This window comes from Argentina silus (assembly GCF_951799395.1).
Source record: "Argentina silus genome assembly, chromosome: 3".
NCBI lineage: Eukaryota > Metazoa > Chordata > Actinopteri > Argentiniformes > Argentinidae > Argentina > Argentina silus.
In genome coordinates, this window is record NC_139657.1 from 20714833 (window position 1) to 20739764 (window position 24932).

The window sequence follows — 24932 nt, forward strand, 5'->3', positions numbered from 1 at the left end:
GTGTGTCCGTGTCTTGGGGTGTGTAGGAGTGTGTGTGTGTGTGTGTGTGTGTGTGTGTGTGTGTGTGTGTGTGTGTGTGTGTGTGCGTGCGTGTGCGTGTGCGTGTGCGCACGTGTGCGTGTGCGTGTGTGTGTGTGTGTGTGTATGTGTGTGTGTGTGTTTATATGTGTGAGAGCAATGCCCTCTAAGGAGTGACTGATGAGAAACAGTGCATTGGTCTGGAGGGTGACCCTCTGTCCGTACCACTGCCACTGCTCGGGGAGAATTGGACGCCCGGCGTTTCCACGACGACTATAATGGGCTGCAATCTGTGCACTTTACAGAAACGAGAGGAACACTACAAACTGCTGTATGAGATTGCACAGGTGAGTGGAGGCACTGCCAGCTCTGGTTGTCTTTCAATCAGTGTGTTGTTGTGCTCTGTGATGTATTATGGTTTGATGCGTGCTGTGTGTGCAGTGCAGTTTTCACTCTCCTGCATCTGTGTTGCGTTGTGGGAAGGAAGGAGAGTTCTGTCTCCATATGCATACCTGAACAGGAGACATTTTACCTGAGACAAAGAGATTGAAAGTGTGAAATAATGAAGAGAGAGAGAGAGAGAGAGAGAGAGAGAGAGAGAGAGAGAGAGAGAGAGAGAGAGAGAGAGAGAGATCTCCTCCTTCCTCCTTTCCAGCAGATCTGTTTCCAGCAAAGGAAGATTGGTCTTTAGAAGTACAGGTAATAAAGTGGAGCCCATTCATCCAGGCACACTCACCTGAGAAAAATATACAGGCACTGGTTAGAACTAGAGGTACTGAATTGGTCAGACTGTTTGGGATTGAAAGACGTTTGCTTGCTTAGGATGACAGCTGTTTTGATCTTGTGTATTAGTGTCCGATTGTTTTGGGTTTGGGCTGTTTATGTATCTTTTAAACGTGGGACTGTTTTGTCTGATATGCTGAAGTCGTAGTCAGTTGGAGAAGCAACCATCTTTGACGATGCCTCTGTGTTTCAGTACTCAGAAACAGATGCTGTCTCAATCTCAGTGCTCAATGTCCAATTTACAATGGTATTGTACTTCTACTTCACTCTCTCAGTTTTTATCCTTAGTATGCACTGTAATGGTTACTTCTGTATTATCCCAAAGTTAGCATTGCTGATTGAATTGATTAGATCATTAGTGAATATGACCTACAGTATGATGATGTGATTATGTGTGTTATAGTCAATACTTCAACAAAGTTGTATATAGTCATATTTGTATGGTAATGTATGCATTGAGAGAGCGAGAGATGAAATACCCACCAACTGTGATGGTGTACCCACACTGACTCCAACAAAAGGAGGCATTCAATCCAGCCTGCCCCTTACCCAGTCTCTCCCCCAGTCCCCCCCCCAGTCTCCCTCCCCTAGTCACCCCCAGTAGCTCTCGTCTCATGACAGGCTAATAACTGAGTAGCTGGAGCTGCTCCTGGAGCTGTGTAGAGCTCAGCCCCCCTCCACCAGTGAGTGCCTGTGCCTGCCTTCACGCCAGTGTGATCACAGCCTCATTAGCCCTTTTATACAAACCATCTTGTGCATTAATTAGATGTGAAATATCTCTCTTTGCCCTTGTGGAAAGAGAAGAGGAGAGGAGAGGAGAGGGGAGGAGAGGGGGAGGTTAACTAGTAGGGTAACCACTGCCTGTGGCTTTCAGCTGGTGTGCCACTGGAGTAACGCAAGTGACGGGCATTGTCAAATATATTGTCAATGTTTTAATGAATTGAGGTGATGGTTACATTGTGTGCAAGCTTGAAGCCTCTATATCAGTAACGGTGAAGTACTCACATTGTTAAAGGAAACCTAGTTGAAATGCTGTGCAGTGTTCTGAAGGATGTCAAGGTAACCCTCTCTGACTGTAAACCTTCCTCAGTTCTAGAAGGGATAGAGTAGTCCTACTGTAGTACTACACTATTTGTCCTGTCATTAGGAAAGTGTTCTGACTCCCTCTCCTCCCCTCATGTTGAGCAATGGGGAGCTGCGTACATCCACCAGGTATGCCAATCCCTTGTGCCCACCCCCACTGTGCTCTAGGGAGTGGAGAAGCCCTATATATCTGTCTGCCCAGCGGTTCAGTATGAGAGATAGCGCTGCTTAGAGAGCTCGCTTCAGGGGAGAGTACTCGTTGCAACATCAGCACCTGCTACCTGATCACCACTGGGGGGGGGGGGAGAGGGAGAGGGATGGAAATAAAGAGGGAGAGAGAGAAAGATTGAGAGGGAGAGAGAACATGAGAGTGAAAAGACAGGAAGAGGCACGGAGAAAGAGAGAGAAAGGGAGAGAGGTGAAGCTTCGCCACTCCAGCCACAGAAAGTGTGTGTGTGTGTGTGTGTGTGTGTGTGTGTGTGTGTGTGTGTGTGTGTGTGTCCTCTGGGCAGTGTGGCTGGTAGGAAGTGTGTCAGTGTGTCTTTGTGGTCAGGAAGAGACGTGTGTTATGACAGGGGAGAGCTGCATGCGCTGCTCACAATGCTGCTAACCTAATCCTCCTGTCTTTTTTACACAGTGTCCTCAATACGCTCTCTTTTCTATCCCTCACTAGTTCCCCATCTCTCTCTTCTACGTGCACACACACACACACACACACACACACACACACACACACACACACACACACACACACTGTACCTCGCTACACAGACAGCTGGGTTCTCTTTGTGATTATGCAGAGCCTCTGCCTAGTGAATGTAAATGGAGAGAGGTAGTGTTGCACAGTCACAGCGTGAGAGCCTGGCCTTGCAGCAGGTTGATTTCAGGAGCAGGAGTCAGTCACGGTGGTTGGTCCCCCTCCCACCACCCTTCTCTTCACAATCCGACACAATTTTGACACTATCCCTGCCTGCCTGACCCTGATAGCCGTAGGAGATTTATGACTCTACTGGCTCCCTCTTCTTTTCCCTCTCTCTCTCTCTCTTTCTCTCTCTGCTCTCTTGCTCTCTTTCTCTGTTCTCACGGCTGCTGCAGGTGCTCAGCATGGAAATGTGCTCACCTTTCTCTGTTGGCCTGCAAAGCTATCTCACAAGGCTGACATCTTTTATTTATTATTGGCCCGGGCTGACCGAGAAGGACGCAGGAATTTTCTTCTGGTCTCTATCTCTCTCTCTCTCTCTCTCTCTCTCTCTCTCTCTCTCTCTATCTCTCTCTCTCTCTATCTCTCTCTCTCTCTCTCTCTCTCTCTCTCTATCTCTCTCTCTCTCTATCTCTCTCTCTCGATGCTTCTCCCCACTCTCCTACTTGGCTCCACTCTAGTTAACCTGTCAGTGATTGTCCACTCTGTGGAGACAGCAGGAGTTTCAGGTGTGAGGATGAAACACAGTTAACTTTATTGACATGTTCAACAGCCCCTAACACACTACACCACACTACACCAACCCTCCCTACACACTACACCACCCCTCCTTACACACTACACCACCCCTCCTTACACACTACACCACCCCTCCTTACACACTACACCACCCTTCCTTACACACTACACCACCCTTCCTTATACACTACACCACCCCTCCCTACACACTACACCAACCCTCCCTACACACTACACCAACCCTCCTTACACACTACACCACCCTTCCTTACACACTACACCACCCTTCCTTATACACTACACCAACCCTCCCTACACACTACACCACCCCTCCTTACACACTACACCACCCCTCCTTACACACTACACCACCCTTCCTTACACACTACACCACCCTTCCTTACGCACTACACCACCCTTCCTTATACACTACACCACCCCTCCCTACACACTACACCAACCCTCCCTACACACTACACCAACCCTCCTTACACACTACACCACACTACACCACCCTTCCTTACACACTACACCACACTATACCACCCCTCCTTACACACTACACCACACTACACCACCCCTCCTTACACACTACACCGCACTACACCAACCCTCCTTACACACTACCCTACCCCACCCCTCCCTACACCACACTACACCAACCCTCCCAGGAATTCTTTTCTAGACAATAACATATTGTCGATATATGATCTGGTACAGCTTTGAAAATCCCATTGTGTCCACAGGCTCCCCTCGTGAGTGTCACGCATTGTCTGTGTGCTCCTCAAACTCAGTGATGTGTAGCTGTTTGGGGCTAATTAGCGGGACAACAGATGTCGATGAGCGGAGCAGGGCAGCGTAGCTCAGCAATGTGGCTATCTGTTATTAGTGTCCGTTAGCTTCAATTGCATTGGTCCTCATCACTTCATTGTGTTTGCTTTGGTATCTTAAAAACTCCTGATAGAATTATGATTTTGTGATCTGAGACCTGATGATCGAAACGATGACTAGCAGGCTAGCCTGTGTAAAGTAATGCTAATCTGTCACCACTAGGCTACACTAACAGACAGCTCTCTTGAGGATGATAACCAAAGTAAGGACATCAAAGCTGATCTAAAGCTTTTTTTCAATGATCATAGCTTCCTGCTTTTCCATGAATCCATTTAGAAGAAAAGTGAGCGTGAATTCTAAAAGATAGGAGGGACATTGAGCTTCACTGTGTTCGAGAAAGAAATGGAAAGCAGGTTTAAGTCAATGAGGCACACAGCCCCTGATAACTGACTGATACATATTATGAAAGAGGAAACATATCAACTCCACACTACCCCTTCAAAGTCATGCTTTAGGACACAAAGGCAGTGGGTGACTTTTGGAATGCTGAAAATATTCAAGATGAACTGCACCAATGGGCTATAATGCTGTGACTCCATGATTTGGTGTCTGGGGTTTGTGCTTAGCGTCGCAAGCATGTTCACTGGTGTCATCTGGTGAGAGGAAGAGGAAGTGACAGAGCTGAAATGAGGCAGAGCTGGGATCCATTTGTGTCTGGGGTGAGGGACGAATCCCAGGAGCTCCATCATGCAGAGAAGAGTTCCAACGCCGTAGAGAGCCAGATGCTCCATCGCATCACCGCATGTGCAGGCTATGATCAGAGCACCTCATGGGATACTGTCCTTCTTCTGTTACTGGTGCACCATCTTCTACAGTATTATTGACTGTACATACATACTGCAGGTCACTCACAATGCAAGTCAAGTATCAGAACACAGAATGTAAGAGATATGAGTACAGCAGCAACCTGCTATAGGACAAGACCCAGGAGGTCCAGAGGGAGACTACAGTGCTAGGTTCGTGTTTGCATGCATGTTTGTGTGTGCATGTACGCGCTTGTGTGTGAGATGGCTTTCATTGAGACTATAAACTGGTGAACCCTGCTCTCCATCTCACACACCCCCACCATCTCTCTCTCTATCTCCAGACTGTTAGTTACAAATGTTCCCATCCATCTTCTTGTCCCATTACATTTTTTTGAATGATGTCCCTCAACCATTAAAATTGATAGGAAAGAACAAAGGGGGGAGGAAATAAACATGTGCAGCTTGATTGATCTTGTGTCCACCCAGGAGAGATTACACTGAAATATAATCTGGCCCTCAATGCTGTCCTCCCATTTCCTAGGAATTACCCAGGCCCATATTTCTATGTCTCCCCTCACCCCCGTCACCAACCCCGCGCTCCAACTGTACTTCATCCTCCAGGTTTTAATCAGAATCCCGATCTGTCAGCCATCACCGTGTTTGATTGCAACAGAAATGGATGTCTGCTCACATTGACTTGTGTGGTTCAGGATTTCCAGCAGCAGAAAATTAGATCTAATATGCTGACTTGATCTTTTTCCACTTTGCCTGTTTACAAAGCAGTGTACAGTATTTATCTCTCCTTCCCAGCCTCCTGGCGTCTAATGCTATTCACATAGTTATCTACTACAGAGGAGACTGCAGTGAATTATATAACCACGAATTTACACAGAATGCAGAATCATATAGTTCCTATTTTAAATACACTGTATCAGTGCATACACTGAATGCCGACTCAGAGCCATTGACGCAGTAGGATGAAACATAACAGCTAGGGCAGATACAGTCACTGTTAACAGCAGCTGATGTTGTTGTTGTTATCTATGAGCATTTGCAACCTGATCTGACATGAAAATGTAATGGTAAAGTAGCTCTAAATTACATGTGGAGTTATTTAGCTCTGAAACCCACCCTAGGATGCCTCTCCCCACTACCAACGGTGACACATTGACGATGAGATATGAAGTCAATGGCTTTTATCAGTCAGTCTTCTAAATCTCATTCAGGAGGAGCACCAGGGATTTAAGAGGGAGGTTGATGAATTGACCTTTTGCTGTTTCCGTCTCTTTCTTATCCCAATAAGAGCGAGCTGACCTTTTCAGCCATGTATCAAATCCCTGGACCCCCCCCCCCCACCCCCTCTGACCCAACGCGAGGTGGCTCTTCAAAATTAGTTTTATCGCCACCACTCTCCCTTCTCACCCCTTCTCTTTCATCTTCCCTCGCATGTTGTAGCCTCTGCTTGAAAATACCTCACAACACAGCAGAGAGTCAATCACTTTCCTCTGGAAAACCACATCTTTTAGGGCTATATTCTAAAACATGCTCCTGTGTATCTCTATAATACATATTTTGGGCATCATCCATAATAATGGTCTTCAATGGACTTTGAGAGCAGTATAGAGATGTTAAAAGGCACTGGAGGATGTCTTTGACATGTGATGTCACTGACATGTCTATGAGCCAATTAAAGGAGCAGCCAGTCCTAGAGGTCATGCTCTGAGTTCCCTCTTCTTTCGGGTGACATCAGTACATAAATTAAATTGTATGGGAGGAATTTGGCCCTGTCTGACGAGGATGACATCAGTCTGGCATCATCCACCCATCCATCCGTGGAAGTGAGTAATACAGGAGCTTGTCTGCGTGTGTTGGTTTCACAACCTCAAGATCAAAAGCCATCAACTTTAATCAGAGTGGAGGAGCTATAGAGAAAATTGGCTCTACTACTGAGTGTTTCAATACTAATCCCTGTAAAGCTGTAGCACCTGCCTAATGAAACAAACCTGCTTTAAAATGACTCATATACTGTAAGTCACTGCATGTGTAGAGTTGGACAATGACATGGAATTTCGTGGGTACTGTAGCACTCTCCAGCTTTCTGCTTTGTTGCCTCCATCTCCACGAGTCTCCTTCTCCTCAAATGAATCAAAGAGCTTTAGAACATAAATCTTGTCCTTTTACTCCGATAGAGTCATTATTAATAGCAGTCGCTAGCAGCCCCTACTACTTCACTTCATAAATGACATTTTATGCATTTCAAAGCAGCAATCTTCTTCTTTTATACAGCAGCGTAAATCTAGCCTGAGTGGTTTGTTGTCCTCTAATGAAATGCATAGTGTGTGTGTGTGTGTGTGTGTGTGTGTGTGTGTGTGTGTGTGTGCGTGCGTGCTTGTGTGCGTGTGTGTGTGTGTCAGTGTGTGTGTGTGTGTGTGTGTGTGTGTGTGTGTGTGTGGTGTGTTTCAGTGTGTGTGTGTGTGTGTGTGTGTGTGGTGTGTTTCAGTGTGTGTGTGTGTGTGTGTGTGTGTGTGTCAGTGTGTGTATGTGTGTTTGTGTGTGGAGCAACACCAAGCCCAACAGCTTGGGCTTTCCACTTTGAACATTAGCTAAAACAAAAAGCCATGGAACACACACAGGAGGCTTTGCATCTGAATCCCGGGTGCCTCAGTTCATAAGCAGACAGAAGGACCCTCATTAACTAATTAGCATATTCTCAAGGAGACATCTTCTTTCCCAGTTATAACGGACTGCATTTGAGGAGAGGACCTACAGTATTTTAGCACCTCACTGAGAGGGGGTGGGGCTAACTGCCCCACATCCAACCACACAATGACCCAAGTTTAACTAATCGTAGTATCAGTGCTTTGTATACTGTTTTTATATTCTTTGTGTTTGGCTGAAGCAAGGATGTCAGTTAGAGAGACATCTCACGTAGCCCACTACACTACACTACTTCTATGGTTCTTACAAAGTGCTACCAATATATTGCAGCCAATTGACAAATCAAAATCCCTAAGAGGAATGATAGAGAACTGACCTTCTGGATAGGCCCCAGAATGGTACAATCTATTTTGTTCTATTTATCACTTCTCAAATGATAGTGCCACCAAACAACCCCTTCCTTGGTTCTTATCCAAAGGGAGAGCAAGGTTTCCATTTGTTTGAGGGTGCTGTTATGTTGCTAGTGGATTGTGAAAGACAAGCTTGCCCTCTTTTATTTATTTTATGCTGCTAGCGAAAGAAGAGAAGACCTAGAGGAATACAGGGGACAAATCATTCCCTTATCTACACCGTACAATAATCCAGCGTCCAGTTTCCCCTTGTGCCTAGCCTTAAGATATCAGTTTCTACCATCGTTTGTGACATTTTGAAAAATAGGACAGTGCCAGAATAGAGCCGCCCATTTGATCTTTTGTCGATAAAGGGGGTGACAAAGTCATGTGATCTTCCTGTTGTTGCTACCTCCCTCCCATCCCCATCCCCTCTACCCTCACCTCTGCTCTGGCCCTGTGTGACCAGAATGGTGTGTGTGTGTGTGTGAATGTGCATGCATAGGTGTGGGCATGCTTTCATGTGTGTATGGGTGTGTAATGCTGAGGAGGGGCAGAGGGATCAGGGTGGGGGTGGGGGTGGAGCCCCAGTGTGCTGGCTAGATGTCACTCCACAGGTCAGTGGGGACCCACTGCAGCTCCTCTGATAAGCCGCGGCTGACAGGGGGCTGATGGGAAGGGTGACACACTCACACCTCCCTGCTTGGCAGCTCGCATGGAAGCTCCATGAATACCACATTAGCATTCTAGCATTCACCGCTAAAGGTTCCTCTTCACAAAAGAGTCTAGACATGAGAGGCTTCCATATCAGCTATTATTAGACGCACTACAAACTCCACCCTCATCCTGCTTGCGGTGTGCTTTTGAACAGTTTGTGTTGTCGACTAGCACTTTGGTGTCTGTGTGTGTCTATATGTGCGTGCGTTTGTCTGGGTCTGTGTGTGTGTGTGTGTGTGTGTGTGTGTGTGTGTGTGTGTGTGTGTGTGTGTGTGTATTGGAGTGACTCTGGACTGTGTGGCTAGATGAGGCAAGGTTTTATTTGTGCTCTTGTCACACTGACACACTGACACACTGACACAGTTCCATAGACCATGTTTTAATGAGTCGCTTTCTCAATAAGACCATCACAAAGGCGTAAAACTCCAGGCTTTGTCAGATGAAATCAATTCCTTTTCAATGCTGGGGTAACCGCAGACACCATGGAAGCGTAAAGGTAATGTATTCCGATTACAAAATCAATTTGAAAGTCCAATAACATTAGAAGCTGCACTCTCGGCTAATAGAATTGCGAATCTTGAAAGAAATCTTACTTTCCACACAGATAATGCATAACAGTATGCCTAATGTTAATCAGTCATGTAAATTATTATCATATTTGATGTAACATAACCATAGTCAAAAATGTTAAACATGTAACTGCTAGATCGAAAATAGTCTTTATTCACCATTTTAAGAAGCAACAAAGCACATTTCTCTAAAAATTCCCTAGCAGAAGCCCACAAAGAATGATCCTGATCCTCAGAGGCAGACTGGTGGCCATGTTCTCTCCCCCGCAGGCAAGGCCACGCTGCAGTAAACCCAGCACCTCCTACACACCAGAGCTCTTCTCACAACCATCCCTCTCAGCCTCAACACCACGAGACCTACTTAAATACTGTCCAGGGGATCCCACCTGCTTCATCTAACACCCAACTCCTCGACAAATAGGCCAAAGTGCATCAAAATGTCCTTTGACTTCTCCTATATCATACATTGCATGCTAATATGCATATTATTCTCTATTACCGTTATCATAGAGCAGTATCAGATCTCATGTCATTGTTCCGGACTGCCTGGATCACAACTTAAGACAGGATCTCATGTTCTCTCATTGGTGCCCTGTGCTCTAGGCTGTCTGAGTGTGTGTGTGTGTGTGTGTGTGTGTGTGTGTGTGTGTGTGTGTGTGTGTGTGTGTGTGTGTGTGTGTGTGTGTGTGTGTGTGTGTCAATGTGGTGCCAGGGGAGCGCTGAGTGGAAGTCCATTAGTGTCACCGGCGTGTCTCCCCCGCTCATCACCAACACTCAGAGTGTCATCGCTCATGTCAGTTCCCCTCTGTCGCCTGCGGCCGCCTGTCAAACTCGAGGGGGAAGTGTCTGGCATCATAACGCAGGCAGCTCCCCAAAACGCTGATTTCAGGCCGGTCAGCTCATAAAGAGCTCTGTCCAGAGAGGCTGTAGTGAGATTGAAGAACAAGATGGTGTTTTATGACAAAACAACGAAATCCTTGTTCTCTGTTCACCAGCTAAGGGTAGCCAGCTACAGTATACCATTCTAAGGATGGCTAGGCTGTAAGACCTACACATTCTCCATTGTCTGTCAGTTGTTCTGTGCTGATGAGCTAGAGGAGAGTTGATTTGGAAGCAGTGCTTTCCTCGAAGGCTGCAGTGGGACTAGTACAGCCTGGGGGAGACACACAGAGACAATCAATATGAGAAAGTCTGTTTTTAGACTGGGTGTGTTTTAGAGTGGGTGTGTGTTTGTACTAATCAATTGGAAAACCTGTTTTTAGGGGGAGGGATGGGACTTGGAGTTGGTCTACCTCCACCTGAGGGCTGATATTCATCGGATCGCTGACAGAATGCTGTAAATGTGAGGAGCAAACAGATAGCTCCCTAAAGAGCCAACTTGGTTGTTGTGTGTGTGAAATGCATAGTGTGTGTGTGTGTGTGTGTGTGTGTGTGTGTGTGTGTGTGTGTGTGTGTGTGTGTGTGTGTGTGTGTGTGTGTGTGTGTGTGTCTGTGTCTGTGTCTGTGTCTGTGTCTGTGTCTGTGTGTCTGTGTCTGTGTCTGTGTGTGTGTGTGTGTGTGTGTGTGTGTGTGTGTGTGTGTGTGTGTGTGTGTGCACGCGTGTGTGTGTGTTGTACAGAGAGACGAAGAGAATGAGAAAGACATGACCAGTCCATCATATAATTTCTGTCCAGCTGTCTGCCAGATTCCCTCCAGCTTTAGGGAGAGATTTATATTTCAGGAACACAAAGCACAGAAATATCTAGGCTGCTTGGGAAAATCAATCATGTTTTCTGTTCTTTGTTTAGAAATGAAATCTAGTCACATAACTAAGGGAGTTCCGTTCCCACTCTGTCTGACAACTCAACACTGCACAGTTCACCCCAGTGATGGCCCCAGGTGAATGTTATATAGGTCAGCGTATGGCAGGAGGATGGGAACTACTGTCTAAACCCTACAGCATCTCACCAATCCACTCTCACACCAGGTCTGTTGGTTTGGAGTGTGTACCAAAATGTGCAATTTAGAGCAGCGAGCTAGCATAGCTACCTTATCATTTTGTTTGGAGTACCTAGTTGCATTTATAAAGTAGGAGTTGCCGCTGTGGGATAAGCCTTGAATTGGGTAAAACAATCTATCAGTATGATGATTACAAGAAGTAACACATGAATAGTCCCCACTGTGAATAACCCTTACGGTGCTAATATCAAAATGTTTAGTTGAGCGTCTGCTAGCTAAATAGCTAATGCAGTGTTTCCATTAGTGACTGCTGTGGGACCTACTGGGTGAACAGGTGGGTTTACTTGAGATTCAATTACAATCAATCTGGTGTTTTTGGTTCCTTTTAAACAACAAGTCTTAAATCCATTAACGACACTGGGGGTGCATATTGTGTTCCATTAGTGAATTAACCAGTACACTACACAGCCATAAACAAAGGAGATGTGTAGTGATTTGTCTACCAGAAGACAGCAAAGGTCGCTGTTTCAGACTGTGTGAAAGGCTGGGCATTTTCAGACGTTTTTTTTGCATTTCTTTATGGTGGAAGTAGACAAACATGCCATCACAGTGAATGTTAATTTAAGGAAGACTGGATGTTCAGTGTTGTGTTTGATGTTTTTTTTTTAAATATGTTGTTTATTTATTTATTTATTGGGATAGAGACGGTAGAGATTGACAGGAAGGAGGGATGACATGCAAGACGTGTCAAGGGTCGGAATCGAACCAGGAACCTTGCGATTATGTGGTATGCACATTAGTGTGCTACGCCACTAAGCGCCCCATGTCTTTAGTTTTTTTACAGTGTGCGAGTCATGAGCCACACCAATAGCTGTTTAAGATGGAAGCCAAAACAACATGTGAGGATACACATGATGTGCATTATGTTGGTTTGAAATCCATTTTTAGCATAACTACAGTTTTACCACACTGGCAAGACTTGTATTGTAAATGGAATTGTTTGATGAGAAAACTGTTTGAGTTGAAAGCCTCCCCATAGACCACCAGGGGGCACTTTGCAGAGTACCAGTGGTCCACTGACGACATTTTGGGAACCTCTGATCTACTCCATAGTGAAATGTTGATGTTATTTAGAAAACAGGGGAATGTGTGAAACAGAGAGAGATAACCGAATGTAACAGATGCAAAGAGTCTCTTTAACAGGTTGCCCTACTGCTGTTATGGGGCAATTAGCATTTGTCATGCCGACGTTCCACTCAGCCACTATTCTGTATGTTTTTAAGCACAGATTTCTTTTCAGTTGCAATATGGTTCATATTTGTACTGGGTTCACTAATTGTCTCGGGCCCTCCGCCTGTTTCCGACCCGTAGAATTGTTATCGGAAAAATCACACTGGAACAGACGCTTTGCTCCCAAGCAATTGTGCTCATCTAATTATAAAACACTGGGTGAATGCAGAGCAGATGCCCTCCACCGCTTCCCCCATCCTGCTTCCCTCTGCTTTCCAATCGCGGAAGCCATTTGGTCTCGTTCTAGTGTTACATCGGCTCCACATGGAGTAGTCGTCCTTACCAAAGTGCTGCCATGGTATAAATGAACCTAATAGTTCCCCTCACACCCCCACCCATTCACCCCATCCGCTAGAACATTCATCCCATGGCTAGAACAAAAGAACTCCAGGTTCAGCTGATCCAGTATATACATGGCCTTGGTGCCAGAAAAGTCTTCCCCGCGCGGGGCTTGGAGAGGAAGTAGCACCTGGAAAGAGAGGGGGCACGGCGGGTGTGACTCCTTCAGAGGGCCCCAAACTACCTGTTAATGACTGCAGCGTCTGCCCGGTGCTTGGCAGAGCTGGGCCACAATTAAGCATCTGCTAGAGGAGGAGAGTGAGTGTGTGAGAGGCAGAGAGTGAGCCTCTAAGTGCAGCAGCCATCCAGCAGGCTCCATCAGATCACCTCCAGAGTCCACATTTCTAGGCCTTCGTCCTACCTCCATAACCCCCACACCATGCACGTAGGCTGGTGAAGAGAGCAGCAGCTGTCACCCTGGTCTGGCCAGAGGCTCCCGTCTTTTCCACAACCAGCACCGACCGCTCTCTCTGTCTGGTCCAGGCTGGGTGACAGATCTGGCCCTGATGTCTGACCCTCTGTTTGTCTTAGGATATATTACCTTGTTGTGGGCTCTGAGTGGCCGCTTTACTGCAGTCCGCACTGTGGCCTTGATTGGTTAATTGCTGATTAAAGATTAATGTGGGCTTGATGGTTGTGCTAGGGACGCCTTCTTAGACGGGGACCTGGCACCCGGCTATAAGAACACACACACACACACACACACACACACACACACACACACACACACACACACACACACACACACACACACACACACACACACATACACACACAGGCAGGGCAGGCAGCATCCATTACACAGTCCGATCGTAAATCTGCCTGGGAATTAACCAGTGAGTAGAGGCTGATTACTGCAGAGGTCTCAGTACACTCTTGCAGGAATGAGAATAAACGAGCGGGCCCTCGCGTGAACAATCCTTCATTACAGCCATTAGCCAGACGAACCAAGGCCTGATGATGGGAGAACACTGAATACAGCCAATAGTCAAGAGCCACACGTGGCCCACTGCCGGTTCCCATGGCAATCTGAAGCCCCCCAATCCAACACCGATGGATGTAGTCGACTGTGTCATCCTTGTGATGTCGAGATATTTCTTGAGTGCCAACAAACGCACTAAAGTGTTGCCCGTGCTTGGTATGTTCATCAACAAAATTTACTTGATAAATTTTGAGAGGCTGCAGAATCATTAATCAGTTAGTGTGTAGCACCGGAAATCACTTCATACATCCTTGGATGCGCTCTTCAAACACCAGTGCCAGGTGTTCCTAATCAAGATCCGTTTGTTTGCTTGTTTTTGTATGCATTAGAAATTACCAGGTGTGCTACTTTTTCATTTGTGTATTTCCTCTTGAGTGAGGTACTTTAACAGTTCATCCACCACACAAGCCCCTTTGTCAATGTCCAGGTTGATGTAAACATGTTTGACAGGCGTTTAATTACAAGAAGAAGGGACCCGGTGACATCTATTTGTTCTAATCCCATTGGTAGCTAATTCCATTAACAATATATCCTCTTAGTGGTCAAAGTGAAATGAAATGTTCTAGTGACTGATGGGTCTCAGAGATACAGATGTAGAACCCACCCATTACCATTAAACACAACACTAATCATAGTTGTAATAACAGATTATCCCTGGTTGTCCACCCAATATCAGAATACAGTAGTTGCCTGAACAAAGCTATCATCATTATGAAGTATTAAAGCATATGTTACAGTATATATTATGATAGAGGAAACTGCTTGCCACAGGTGGAGAGTATTTCTCTTCTTCCTGTCAGTATGGCTATGCTTTCGGCCAGTGAGTCAGAGTCAGATTGACAAAGATAATCAAAGGAAAACCATTTAAGTAATGAGCCTAGCCTGGCACTCCCTTACACTTTCTCTCCTCCTGAAAGGCACAGGTAGTTACCAGTATTCATTTCTATTACAGCTCTTGTGACTATTAGTGTGACTATTAGTTCTCTCTCCTTTGTTTCGGTGGTGTAATCGTGAACGTTTAAACCCAGTGGGGGAGCATCTCTGAGCCTGTGAATCACATCCAATTTTCTTTCACTTCCTTTTGTTTGTTGACTGGAGGACCTGGAGAGGGGTGAGACTGGAGAGAGTTGAGTGAAAGACACAGATGTTTGGTTCGCCTGACTCCACCCTGACACTTCCACTGTGCGGAGAATAGCGCAACAGGGAGCTGTGAAGTAGATTGATTACACTTGTGATCATTCTTCTCAGATAATGTCCTTCTTTTTAATCATGGATTGTGCTCTCCGGTCATTACATGTTAAGATTATCACTAGCAACTCATCATTGTCTCATTGTTAATGCTGTCCTAATTGAACAGCTTGACTATTCATTGGAAGTTTGGGTGCTTGATCTTGTTCACTGCTGTGTATCCATCTGTTGGAGCCGAGGTGGCGCTGCAACATGCTGTTTCCTTACATCCTGAAATTGAATGGTCTTTCTTGACTTTAAATGCCAGGAATGACAATTGGACTATCAGATTACAAGGACATCTACTTGTCATTCTAGTGGACAGGCCAACTTCACCACTAACACCCTGAGACCTCTTCAACTCCCCCTTTGCATCTGTTGAAACGCAGAGGAGGTTGTATTAAAGTAGCACACTACTTCAGTCACTCTGGCTTTTCTTTTCACTGAGCTCTGGAATCTCAAACCTTTTATTCGCTCTAGAACCTTCTATACAATCTGACACTTCATCAAACCACTGGCCATTTAACTGTCAGATGCACTTCATCTCCCCTCCCTCAGACTCATTTCAAGAGCCTGAATTAAGATTTGAAGATGAGTTTAAGGTGCAGAGGGTAGAGTGAATGGGATATCAGTCATGTAGCCTGGGGCTATCATCAGTAATCCTGGCCAATTGTTCTCTTTGGGGTTGGAAGGATTGACCGGAGCTGTTTGCTGTCAGTCCTCGAGCCAACCTGGGCTTTTACTGGTCCTCTCCTGTCAGGTCTTTTGTGGTGGTTGACATTTGTGATGGGACACTAATTGCTCTATCTGGCTCTGGAGAAAGTGGTTAAAACAGCTGCCTCCACCAGAAGACGGTGACAATTACATGCAATATGTGCATCGTCAAGAGAACTCTTTTCCACGCCCTGTTTCAGCAGGTGAATGAGGATTTGAAATATACAGTAGTTGACGTCTCTTTCTTTCTTTCACTCTTTCTCGCTGTATCCTTTCTTTCTATTGCTACTTTTTTCTTTCCCTTTGATATGTTCCTCTAGCATGCAGAGCCTCCCCACCTCTCCACCTCACCAGACTCTCAATTACTGTCTAACAGGCAGATCAATGGCCAGCCACAGGGGTCCTAAGTGACCCATCAAACTCTCCCAGTTTATTATGTTGGATCTTAAAGCTTCACGTGGCACCCCTCTGACCCCCAGCCTCATTCCCCATCTCCTGTGATGAGCAGTGCGCCGGCTACCATGTGACAGCCTTGCAGACTGGGGGAAGAGGCGGAATGAGGAGTCAGACGAGACGTCTTTGTTGTGAGCGGCTAGTGCGTCTGGCATTATGTAAATAGTGCTTATCCGATGCTAATTGCCTCCAGTGCGATGTGCTTTAAGTGCCAGGAAGTGCATATTAATGTGAAGGAAGCTACTCCCCGCTTTGAATTCCTCCCCGGTTGCTGTGAATAAGACATGGGCTGGCATTCGATGCCACAGCAGGTGCCGTCTGCTACCTGTGCCTTCTCCAAACACAGCTCTGGAACACAACCCTCATTCACTGTTTGAAACAGAGAGGTTATGAGACAACAGTTAAGAACTGAGCGAATACATTTTGGTGCCATTTGTCTTGTGTTGCACATGCATTACACACAGGAGGACAATAAAAGTGATAAAAAGTCTCATTACAACCGAGGAAGGGCCACGTCCTGCACACTCAATGTAGTGCACACTACCAAGTGGAGTGTAGATTCTTCTAGCAGAAAGACATGTTTTCTTACTCCCCTTACTCACACACTCAGCATATAAAGAGCTGTTCCATGACAGTACCTACTTGTTTTACCCAGTCAGCATATGTGTGGCACCATTACTCCTTACAACATTGCCTTAGACAATGGGGGCCATTTTGCTGATTTGTACAGCATATAGCTACAGCCACTATCATCACCAAAGAGGCTGCTTAGCCATTAGTTTAGTCATTTACTAAAGTCATCTTAATTTGATTTTCTCACTACATTTTAGATTAAAACAAATTTTAAGATAGTAAGACTTAGCACAGAAATTAAGAAATTAATTAACTAAATTAAGCACAGAGATTAACCATGCATCTTCACATCTCTTTAACGTACATACTGTACATGTGTCATTAACCTTGAACAGATTCAGATGATTTACTTAGCTGCCTTTCCTCCAGTCCCAAACCATGTTTGGAATCCAAAGTAGAAATTCATAACTCAGCTGAAATAGGATACTGTAATTACCTTATATTTTGCGGTAATCTGTTAGTGATGAAGATGAAATAGGTTATTGATCTAATTACTTGATGAAGTGGCAATAAGCTGAAGATATAGGATATAATGTGTTCAGTATCTCTTAAACCTAAGCCCAACCACAATACAGAATCCAGTCACACTGTCTGAATGCGATTGAAAAAAGGGCTTGTCTTTACCTATTCTGTTGCGTTGTGTGTGTTTGATAGTGTTTGGATCATCTTGGTTGGCTGACCTATCTGACCCAGCAGTGACCCCAAAGCAGCCTGCCAGCCCAGAGCACCCAGCAGCACCAGACAAACAATGGGCCTACTGCCATCACCCAAAGCCTAGAACAGGAGGGAAACTATAGATCTATAGATGGCTTCTATATTGGACAATTCAAGGAGCTTTCTTCACCTATTGTTTGGTTCAAGTCTTTGACATTGAACGTTGCCCCTTTGTAACAGTTGTCCTTACATAGCAATGATAACAATGGCCACACATTGTATAACACAGGATCACTTGTTTAAGGCAGCCAATGAAATGCAGTGCAAGTTGACAATAGAACTGAGATAGGTTGTTATGCAACGAAGTGAGCACTCCACTCCTCCTGAAGGTTGAGCTTAGAGGGAAAATTGGTGGAATTCATCAAATATCACACGAGCATAAAACCTGACAGAACCGATTGGGTCTTTTAATGTGAAAAATAGCCCGGGGGCCTCACACAGTGTGTTTTATGTTGGCGAAGGGTTAAAGGAGGGCTGTAAGTTGGTTCATGTTGAGATGTTGGGGGGGGATTGTCAGATTTCCCCGGTGGCGTGGTCTTTTTTTACTGCAGTTCCATGTCATTGGAGCAGTGCGGCTAGTGCCCAGAGTCGCTCAAACAGTGGCTCTGTCTGTCTGGGGGTGATTTATGCAGTCATAAGGGCTTTACTGTAGCGGACCGCTGCTCGTATTTTACACTGACACTTATTATTGAAATGAGACATTTAGGCATTGGACTAGGAATCCAAATCTTTTTTTTTTTTTTTTGCGAGAGATGGAGAAGAAGCAGTAATATTTGCTTCACAATCACATACCCAGCATTGGGAATTGGTGGATTTAATGTCACTTCTCAATTGAGTGTTCCCTTTTTCACCTGCATGTTTCATTTTTTTTATGAAAATGGAAATTGATTTCTGCACGCTCAAAGGCTGAGTTAACAGTACATTGTTGGGACTGGAGCAGCATTTATTCAAGCACTTGGAGCCACACAACTGGCAGCGCTTGGCTGGCTGGGTAGGCTACGCTGCATCTCACTCTGAAACGAGCAGCGTGCCTGCTTTCTCATTGTGCTCCAACACTATTGTTGTCTAGCTTAGTCTGGAAAAAACAGACAATGCCAAGCCGTGTGTGTGAGGTTTATCTAAACAACGGCATGTCCCATTTTCTCCTGAGTGGGATTGACGTAATACTGTTTTCCACCCTTGAGCTGTTTTTTTTTCTATTAGCGCTGTGTGGCACAAGCGTTGTCCTTCAGGGATGCAGCTACCTAGTCTGCCTATCTGTGGAACACAGCTGGAAAGGCCAAGGCACTTCCTCCTCCTATCTCTCTCTATCTCCTCTGGCAGTTTGTATAAACTCTCCCCCGTCCTCCTTCCCAGCTAGCCAGCTCTATCTGTGGGCTCCAGTCCTCTACACACACAGCTGGCTGGGCCCTATCGCTCCGGGGCCATCTCACCTGCTCCCGTAAGGGGTAGATGGAACAGGCGTGTAATCAACGACTGTAAGCGCTATGCTCCAGAGGCTGCATGACCTACATGTTACACTCTCCCCGTCTGCCTGCTTATGCTTAAAACCCACAAGGCTGCCACTCAAACCAGCAGGAGATGTGGTATAACTGAGATACAGTACAGTGTACAAGCAAAACACTCAAGGTTACAAATGTACAAGGTTAAGTACAAGCTATAAATGTGCTGTCTACTGCAGAGGAAAGCATTTCCTTTATCAGTGTTGTTTTGGGTTAAAAATAACAAGAATGGATTTAATTTAGTCTAATGTTTTTCTCAGTCCTGCATGCTAGTGATCCAAAAGACAGATAGCCAAAAAAATGCACAAGTGAACTGTGTAAACTCTCTAAAATTACAAATAAAAACATTTCATTCAGACACATTGTGTCTTGGCAAGCTGTAAAACTATGTATGTGGTTAATTTGAAACCATAAAAGAGCTAATGGTATATTAGAGTATATGGCCTGGAGCTGTTATTCCCTCACACACAGAAGTCCATCAATCAATCCCATCCAACAGTAATCCCCTGCTAGCTACAAGGAGCTTTCCCGCCTGCTGCTACACTGTGAAAGACTCTGGCACACAGCAGCAGCAACATCAGATGGGGCTAAAGTTGACATCTTAGTGGATAAACTGGCCCTTCTTCACATTCACTGTCAGGGCATACTGCCCTCAGTCTATTATGGTATTGATGGGAGCCTTTGGTCGATAAGACAAAACTCTGACAGATAAGGAGCCAGAGGCGAAGGAGCTTGAGCATGCAGACTCATTCCTTTCTACCTACTGTACTTTACTTTCAGTGAAAGGGTTGATACTAAATATTACATCTAAAGTATAAGGTGGCATAGTTTACCTAAATAGAAAAATAGAAAAGCGGGTTTCATCTTTCTGTTTCACTTCAGTAATCCAGTGGATTGCATTTGTTGTGTGAAAGATGGTGATCGTCTCCTGGGCTTTGAATGAAAACAGGGTTTTTTAACGACCACAGCTGCTGGGTATCCATGTGCAAACACAAACAGATGTGCCACGCTCCAGCCATTTTCCTCCAATATCCCACAGTGTCCTTTTCTTTCCAAGTTTATCGATATTTCACACAGGCTTCTCTTGGAACAAACAGTGCTGGACAAGGAAAACAGGCCATCATGATTAATTATTATCCCCATCAACATTGTCTATCTATTGTTCCAGTCAATAAGGATAGCTCATGTTGACTCTCTGTGAATTGAGCAGTTTGAGACATGTGGTGCTCTTGGAGCTGTGTTTGAGATGATCAACAATGCGGTTTGCTAAATAATTTGTTGCGAACAGCCTTTGTTTACCAGTGGGTGTCTGTGAATGAATATGGATTGACATACTTTGTATGCTACACTGGTGAGGAAAGTTTGTGATAGTGTAACCACACTGAAATCTGTGTGATGCAATCATAAGAAGCCACATGAATATCAAGTGTCGTCAAAACAAAATAAACAAACAAAAATGAGTAGATACAAAGGTATGGGATTGCACAGAATCTCTTAATGTTTGATGTCATCTTCAGGTGTTCCTCAAGAGATAGGGCATGTTTGCTGATTACTTTATAATGGGAAAAGTTACTCTATGGCATCATACCAAAGATTGTGTTGAACAGTGAACCATTACTGTATATGCCTCATCTGGATCCTTCCCATCTCCCCCTCTGGCAACATTAGATGCACGCATATACAGTAGATCCACACGTGCAGGAGTTAGTTCATATTCCTATGTTGATTGGGGATTAATTGTTCCATCTGGCACTCATGAAAAGAGGAGAAAACCCCCCTCCTCCTTTGCTTGACATGCTTCTCCTTGTATTACGGCCATGTAGCATCAGTAAGTGGTGGCAAGGCTAGGAGCTGAGACTACTACTGTACCAGAGGGAGAGCTGGGAAATTTGATCATTTTTCTCGGACTGTCATACGCCATAGGCAGCCTCATTTGTCTGCTCCAACTCCTTTGTTTCCACCAGACTCCCCGCTCCAGTATAAGGTTCCTATCCTCAGACAGAGAGAGAGAGAGAGAGAGAGAGAAGCAGAGCTAGCCCTGACTAAACGAGCTCGCTGTATGGGCTAGGCTAATTATTCACAGTCCTAGTTTTTAGCACAATGCAATGTGTGCTGCAGCAGTATTTAGCAACTGCTGACTGGCCACAAAGAAAGAAAGAGAGCAGGTTTTGGGAAGGAGGAATGGAGGAGTGGAGGAAGGAAGGAGGGAGAGACAGTGGACTGCATGCAGTGCTGTTGACCCAGTTTATCTCTGAAGTGATTAATGCAACATCACTTCACACAAAGGTCACTTCAGCCACTAGGGGATAAGACCAGGATACAACCACGCTGACCGTCTGGGGGAGTTATTTATGGACTCTGTTGTGGCTGGAATTAAGTGTGGGTGTGTGTTTGTAGGGTATGTCTCAGACTTGATCATAGCTGCCAAAGCCCCCCTGGGTGATAGCCACTGGCAGCTAGCAAGAGTATCTCACATACAGCGCACCCATCCTCAAGGATTAGGGTAAGAGATAGTTTTCAGGTGTTACTGACATGGCTGTGGGGTGGCAGAGTAGAAATCATTGTAGTTGAGTGTATTATTGTGTGATCTACTGACATGTAGTCACAAAGACCCTTAACACACTGTTATATCATTGTTATAATCCTGTTCTAAATGTGTTATGATGTTTGTCCACAGCAATCTAGATATGTCTATCCATATACTGAGTATATATGCTGCAGAATGCAATCAGCCATATAGGAACAAACAGGTTTGCTAAAGCTAATTGCAAGTGAATCCTCACTGTCTCATTATATTCCCAAGTGGCATCACTTATGAAGTATGGAGTTGCCCAGAGATTCCCACTCTAGGTCACTTAGCAGAGTGAAGTACTTTACTATACACTGTATGTTTCCAATGGTTTCCAATCCTCATGTTTTTGCTAATTACAGGCAGTCAAGCTTTTAACTGTTGCCTGCCAATATTTCTGCAGTTTTACAATGTTTTTTGTCAAATGCAGATTAGAAAGTTCTGTTTTCTTTACTTTTCCAGTTATCTTTTGAACTAATTTCGACAGTCGTGCCACGCAAGCAAAATTCTACAATTGAGAGCCATATTTGAATACAACTGCAAGAGAATTGTGCAGCGTTTACCATTTTCATTGAGACTATCTAAATTATAATCTCTGGTTTCAGAATAATATAGAATACCAAAGCACAGTCTCTGAGGTATTTCATACCCGTGGGTACTTTTGCAGGCCAATACAAGATACATATAAACAGAGGTGGAGAACGAGTGATGCATTGATGTAGAACCAAGGGCTTTGCACACACACTCTTAAGTCTCTTGAATGATGTCATCTGTATTTCCTATGCATAAGGTTTTGTGTTTGTATGTAAAGAATCAATAAGATGCAATCTGTAATGGTCTCAATACCATTATATGCATCAACTACACTCAGGAATATGATGATGAATATCATACATTTCCAGTGGCTCAGGCAGTGTGGTCATGGTGGCCAGGTGGTACGGTTGCTACTGTAGTCATCTGACGCCACCCTAAATAGAGGCCTGGGGGAAGTCTCACTGCAGTCTATTTGCCCATTAACACTGACATCATCTTTTCACTCATAGATTTTCTATTTTCTTTTCTTATTTGCTCATTTAAATTGCGTACATAATTAACTAATAGACAGTAATCCTCTTAAACACATATTTACACAGCGACTTAATGGCGTTGGTCATAACAATACAGTAACACACCACTTATGGGGAAATGATACCAGATTGACCATGGCATCCTGTAAGGTTAATAGCCGTATTGCTCTACTGTTCAGTATGTCTGATAGATCTCCTGTCCTCCTTCATCCAGGTGAATGGGAAGGACCTCTCCAAGGCCAGCCATGAGGAGGCAGTGGAGGCCTTCCGCAGTGCCAAGGACCCCATTGTGGTGCAAGTCCTGCGCCGCAACCCCACCACTGGCCGCGCCCACGGCTCCCTTCAGGAACTCCACTTAGTGGATGTGTGCACCCAGACAGACATCACCTTCGAACACATCATGGCCCTGGCCAAGCTCCGCCCCACTACCCCTCCGGTGCCTGACATCTGCCCCTTCCTGCTGTCTGACAGGTACTGAGTTCTTAACCCAGACCTCTGAGAAATAGGGTTTGGAACCCCACTTGAGCTGGATGTGTTATCATGGCACACAAAAGACAATATCACACTGGGACTCCAAGCTTGTGTGGTGGAAAATTAAGGCACACAACATCTGAAATTTTCAAGTATCAACCAGGGGTTTCCTGGAAAACAACAAAAGAAAGAGGTTCATTATTTTATTTTATTTGGTTTTGTTCATATGCTATTCATCTCAAAGGAGAAGCAAACTGTGAACAACATAAAGTTTAGCATAAAGACTTATTCTGATGGGAACTGAGACATAACATTAGCTATGCAGGAGCTTTTTTACACAAAGCTGAAAAAATAATTAGATGATCTCTGTGAACGAGGTTGTATTAAGTTGATTATTAATTCCAACAACATCCCATGGATAATTGATTCATCAAGTATCCAATGTAGGAGTAACATTTGGAGCTCAGTATTGTCATACTGAGAACAAATTACTTCATCAGCCTGTTTTAAAAGACTATTGTAAAAAATAAATAATAATAATAATAATAATAATAATACAAATATGGTTTGTGTAAAATGTAACCAAACCATGTTAAGCTGTGTGACCAACTTGTGTCAACTATGTGCCATTGGTGTACATTGACACCACATGACCAGACCCAACACTTTTGTTCATATAGGATCCTTTCACCATCACTCAGTTAAACTACCCACAGGGCCTGTTTGTAATAATTGGTGCTGCTTGGCATATCCATTTGGTTTCATGGAAGGTTTACAAGGTGATTAAACGAAATGGACTAATAAAAAGCAAGGCAACACAGTGTAACGTTTGTGCGCAGGCTAGTTACAGCCTGAGGCGGGGAACCAAATGTAATCAATGTGTCCCATAAAACTCACATTTTCCTTCTCTTCATCTGTGATCAGGTGTTGAGGCCAAGATACTGACGATTTTATAGATACAACAAATGTTTGTTTCCCCCATTTTGAGCAGATGCCGTAAAGCTCTGTAATTGGCTTCTATGCACACACACGGCCAAAGATGTTACGATGTGCAATATTGTAGCACCACAGTATAAAACATTTTGACATTTACCAGACACATTTTGCCACCAAAAGATTGTTTTGGGACAGAGTAACTTTTTTATATACACAATGTGGGAAGCATAAACTTCATAGAAAAAAACATGCATCACTCAATCTGTTTTGACAGCATGACTACATGAATCATATTAGGCCAGAATGCATGGGGGTTGGTCCGAAGTTTACTCCAGAGCAAAAAGAAAGCAGACTAATTAAGTTTTAAGTCAATGATTAATAAGAGGGAATGCTTGTATCACACACGCAGCATCACCACTCAAAGCCTCTTGACAGATCCTTTATTCTCCTCCTCCTACCAGTCTTGGTGAAAAGACAAAGGAAAGGAAATCCTGTCACTTAACTATTCAACGTATACAGTATGTGTGGGAGAGACTCCCTCTTACTCACTTTCTCTCTCTCTCTCCCTCTCTCTCCTAAAAGCTGTCACTCTCTCCACACAATGGAGCAGGAGTACTACGAGGGGACAGACTACCTCTCCACCCGCCCCGCTGACGGAGAGAGGACAGAGGAGTTCGAGTATGAGGTAAGACTTGATTACTTTCACCTCCCGTCAGTTGACACACACACACACACACACACACACACACACACACACACACACACACACACACACACACACACACACACACACACACAACACACA

At 44.7% G+C, this 24932-nt stretch overlaps 1 protein-coding gene across 1 annotated transcript in view; it reads left to right on the forward strand.

Annotated features, from left to right (window-relative positions):
* Nucleotides 1-296: 296 nt before the first annotated feature.
* LOC310802022 (PDZ domain-containing RING finger protein 4) overlaps nt 297-24932 on the forward strand; it is a gene marked incomplete at its 5' end in the record, with an annotated part of 38490 nt that continues 13854 nt past the window's right edge. Inside the window, 3 exons of the mRNA XM_083666266.1 lie at nt 297-365; nt 22935-23191; nt 24710-24812. Of these exons, the coding sequence (XP_083522392.1) occupies nt 297-365; nt 22935-23191; nt 24710-24812 (429 nt within the window). The remainder of the gene's footprint in view (nt 366-22934; nt 23192-24709; nt 24813-24932) is intronic.